Below are 3,949 nucleotides of genomic sequence, written 5' to 3'. Positions count from 1 at the left end.
TCAAAATATCGTATCATATTTTAAAATATATCACAATATCAAAAAAAAATTATTTACATGTTTCATTAGACCAAAATGTATCAGATCCATTCATATCTTATCATTTTTTTCTTTAACATTATTTATTTAAAATTTAGTTATTATACAATAAGTAAAACTGTAAAATCGAAAGCGATGCACAAATTAATGTTGTTCATTTGATGTTATTACTTAATAAAATAAGTTTAATGAATATGCACTATTAATGTAAATGAGTTTTACACTAACATCCAATAATTTTATGCTATATAGGACAAACAATTACAAACTATTACACATTGGTTATATCAAACAACTATCACAATTGACATTACCTTTTGGTTATAGCCATTTGCCAGCAAGCTTCTCAAAGATGAATTATCTACTCTAAGTTTATAATAATTACAAACTATTACACATTAGCTATAACAAACCTTAGAGTCAAATTTGTTCTTAGAGCAGCTAAAATTATTAGTAGCATAATGCTCTGACCTTGCATTTGGGGTAGCAGCAGAAACTTCCACTGTAGGTTCGATTCTGCAACCAATAAAATAGTTGACAATTTTTCTTAATAGAAGGAAGATTGTCTAACGCTAATTTGCTCTATTGGGTTCTCTTTATATGCTTCAATAAAAATATTAAGTCCGCCAAAATCAAATTAGAAGTTTCTATGTGGGATATCTATTTCATGTGGATTGTGGTGATAGATGATGCTACAAAAGTGTAAAAACCAAGAACAACAAATGATGCAAAACTAACCAAAACAGAGTTTGAAGGAGATGATGTGAATATCAACAAAATGCTAAGGAGTCATGAGGTGAAACATAATAAGAGAAGAAATAACTAACTACTGAAAGTAGGACGAACAAAAGTACTATTACTATTCATACCTACCATTGAACACCCAAAACTTCTTCTGCACTCAAATCCCGTTCCATGAAAAAAGCATATATTTTTCGTATGAGGACAACCTAAAGAGGACATATTAACAAAATGATTTAAGAAAAAACAATGATAAAATAAGAACTACATAGACACGTGGCTAAATACCAAAACCTATTCATAGAAAGAATCAGATTGCTTACCAACAACAGACCCCAGACACATATCAGTTCTCAAGTGTTTAGGAATTGGAACCAGAAGATCAATACTACACGAAGAACAAATAGAAATGAGCTCTTAAAGGAAGGTACCAAAGAACAAAAATATATTAGTAGTCTACACCTCAAATGAAATTCAAATGAGATGGGATTATGAGGGAATATCAAAAAGAGGAAACAAAAGTGAAAAATTCAATGTTCCAAAATGACAAGAAATTGTGTTTGAATGAATTTGAAAAGGCAAAAACAATAAATAAATTGAAGGTAAAGAGAAAAGTAAAGTAGTGAACCTGATAAGTTGAGAGTAGTGGCCAGTGGCTAGGTAAGCCGATACTGTAATAACTGTCTAAAGAAAATTCAGAAGAGATCCATTTGTAACTTCAAATTGCAAAAGAAATGACATGATCAATGTATGTCCCATCAATTTTCTGCAGCAGTTTCTTTACTTTCTGCACACAGCCTTCACATTTAAAGTGGATAATACAAATCTGCAAATGAAAGCAAAGCCAAGACATATATCAGTTGCATGCTCATAAATACCATTCCAGGAACCAACTAAACAAAAGACAACAATTCATTGGACAAAACAAAAGACAACACACATACCTATAAAAAAGAAGTTATGAAAGCATGAATCAAGCTAGCAAAGCCAATGAAACTGATACCAAAAACATGTCGCTACCAACTGTCATTTTCGCATCAGGTCTTATTAAGCCTACAAAGTAATCTAAATACAAGTAAGACACTGTGACTTTCAAAGAGAGCATAACATTGAAGATATGATGTACAAATATAAAGATAAAATGATACAATAACTATGAATTGGCAGTTATGAGTTGTGACATAAGAAGTGCAGCATTCAAGTGGAACATGGATTTTCCTTCTCAACTTCAATTTTCCTTTTCCCCCCTCATTCAATTTAGAGGTTTCGGCAGTAACAATTTAGAGGACTTGTGGACCTATGCTCTCTTTGCTGGTTTTAGACCAATATATCTATAGTATAACATGAGAATTTTTAGCCATAGATTCTTATTTGTATGGGTTGTGTAGGGGGTTTCTTTAGCAAATATGCAATAAATTTAACATCCTTCTTGGGTTAATATTGCTTTTTCTTTAAGCTATGTTTGGATTGATAGAAATGGATGGAATGGAATGAGATTAAGTTCCATTGCTTGGCTGATTTAAAATAGGATGGATATGGAATAGAACATGGTGGAATGCATTCAATTCCATTCCATCCAACACCCCACCTTTTCTACCCTCCATCTAAGGGTGCATGGGAAGGAACCGGATTTCTTCCCCATTAGATCACAATAATATTCAAACAACAGAATAGTAACTTCTTCCATTCTGTTATGTTCCACTCTATTCCCCATCTCATTCCATTACTTAGATTTAGAGCATCCCAGAGCTAAAAAAAATTGTCATTTTTTCCTTGTTATTTTTGGTGTTGTCTTAGCTTTAGGAGAATCAAATGATTTACCTCATCTCCCTTTTTAATCCGCCTTCCAGCATTTATAAGAACTTCAAGCATCCAGTCCTTAAAACGCCAATGAAAAAAACGATTTGGCTCAAATGAATGGTTCAGCATATCTGAAAAGTAAGACTAAGTTAATCTGTTCAACTTAAAAAAACAACTATACATTTGAAGTGGAGAAAATAAGTACTACTACGATGAGAAGGGTGTGTAACATAAAAAATTCCCCCATGAGAAGGGGGTGTAACATCTTGCACACATTTTGCAACTCATATCTGATGACAAGTAACAAAATTGCAGCAAAAAGGCCTTCCATTACACTATACATCTAACACTAATTCTAGCAGTTTTAATTGAAAACACAATATCATGGAAAAAAATTGTGCTTGGAGTGAGGTAAGAAAAAGAACCTCAGTGATTGGAGTATCAAGAACCCTCTCAGGGACATACTTCTCCAACAGACCCTTGGTTATCTACAATGAAAACGAAAGCAGATTAACAGATAATAGTAAATCAAATTTTGAAATTCACAGCTAGCAAAGAAATAGCACCAACAACTGGAAACCCAGATCTAACCAACCTTGTATGCACCCGGATATTCCCAAACCTGCAATTTAATACACCAAAAAATGAAGTAAGAAATAGACATTTTTTTGGTTAAAAAAATAAAGGCGATTACGTATCTTCAACATTTTTGAACGAAGCAAAGCTACTACCAAAAATAAACTGTAAGAAAATATGTATGTGAATTGCAAGCAAGAAATATAGATCAGGATGTGCCTCACCTCTAGACTACAAGATGGATTCGATTCCAATTCCGATCGCCAATTGAAGCAAGAAATAATGAAATATAAACCTGGATGGATCCAATTCCAATCGCTACTCGTCGCCACACCCAGACTGAACAAAACCCGGCAGTAATAGATGGTTGAGGGATTAAATAGATGAAGAAGACAAATTATAAGCATTTTAAATTATCAAAAGTGTGCTTAAAAGGTGAGTTCTCCTTCAAAAGTATAATTCACATAATAAATATTAACAAATATCATCTATTTAAAGAATTATTAAATAGAGCTAAAAATAAAAAATATGAAATTATTTCCACCAAACTCAACCAAAGTAAATACAAACAAAAAATAGCTTTTGAAGCATAACCTAATAATTTTAAAACTTCAAATTAAACCAAATAAAACACCAAAAAGTAACAAAAAAGGATCCTTATGGTGCATCTCCGCAACATTTATGAAAAACCCTAATGTGAATAGTAGCAAAAATGTTATCCCTTTGTAGTAGTTATAGATGTGGTGATAATTTCAGACCACCACAATCATACATTATGTTCTTTTTTTCACTT

The 3,949-nt window shown here is 32.3% G+C and overlaps 1 protein-coding gene across 7 annotated transcripts; it reads right to left on the bottom strand.

The window, feature by feature from the left end:
* Positions 1–214: 214 nt before the first annotated feature.
* LOC130726042 (uncharacterized) lies at positions 215–3,596 on the bottom strand. 7 transcript variants are annotated; one of them, XR_009014693.1, is made up of 9 exons: positions 3,381–3,541; positions 3,176–3,202; positions 3,006–3,068; positions 2,602–2,658; positions 1,725–1,845; positions 1,409–1,606; positions 1,104–1,168; positions 913–989; positions 215–555 (listed from the first exon to the last, which is right to left on the bottom strand). XR_009014693.1 is itself a non-coding variant. In XM_057577253.1 (8 exons), the coding sequence occupies exons 1-5, from the start codon at positions 3,561–3,563 to the stop codon at positions 1,499–1,501; spliced, it is 438 nt and encodes a 145-aa protein (XP_057433236.1). In that variant the 5' UTR covers positions 3,564–3,596; the 3' UTR covers positions 215–555; positions 909–989; positions 1,104–1,168; positions 1,409–1,498. The 7 variants fall into 7 exon arrangements, 2 of the variants coding, with proteins under 2 accessions (XP_057433236.1, XP_057433234.1); XR_009014692.1 differs by having other exon boundaries at positions 1,725–1,833; positions 3,381–3,540; XR_009014691.1 differs by having other exon boundaries at positions 2,602–2,711; positions 3,381–3,539.
* Between the last annotated feature and the right edge of the window lie 353 nt (positions 3,597–3,949).

The sequence above is a fragment of the Lotus japonicus genome, chromosome 6 (assembly GCF_012489685.1).
Source record: "Lotus japonicus ecotype B-129 chromosome 6, LjGifu_v1.2".
NCBI lineage: Eukaryota > Viridiplantae > Streptophyta > Magnoliopsida > Fabales > Fabaceae > Lotus > Lotus japonicus.
Note: the sequence above shows the minus strand (reverse complement) of the source record. Positions and strands in the feature narration are given on the sequence as shown.

Excerpts from the sequence above, each read along its gene's own strand:
- LOC130726042 (XM_057577253.1), bottom strand. The coding sequence starts at position 3,563 with ATGCTTATAATTTGTCTTCTTCATCTATTTAATCCCTCAACCATCTAT. Across the intron at positions 3,069-3,175 it reads AATATCCGGGTGCATACAAG|ATAACCAAGGGTCTGTTGGA; the intron begins GTTGGTTAGATC and ends TTTTCATTGTAG. Across the intron at positions 2,659-3,005 it reads TTGATACTCCAATCACTGAG|GACTGGATGCTTGAAGTTCT; the intron begins GTTCTTTTTCTT and ends TGGCGTTTTAAG.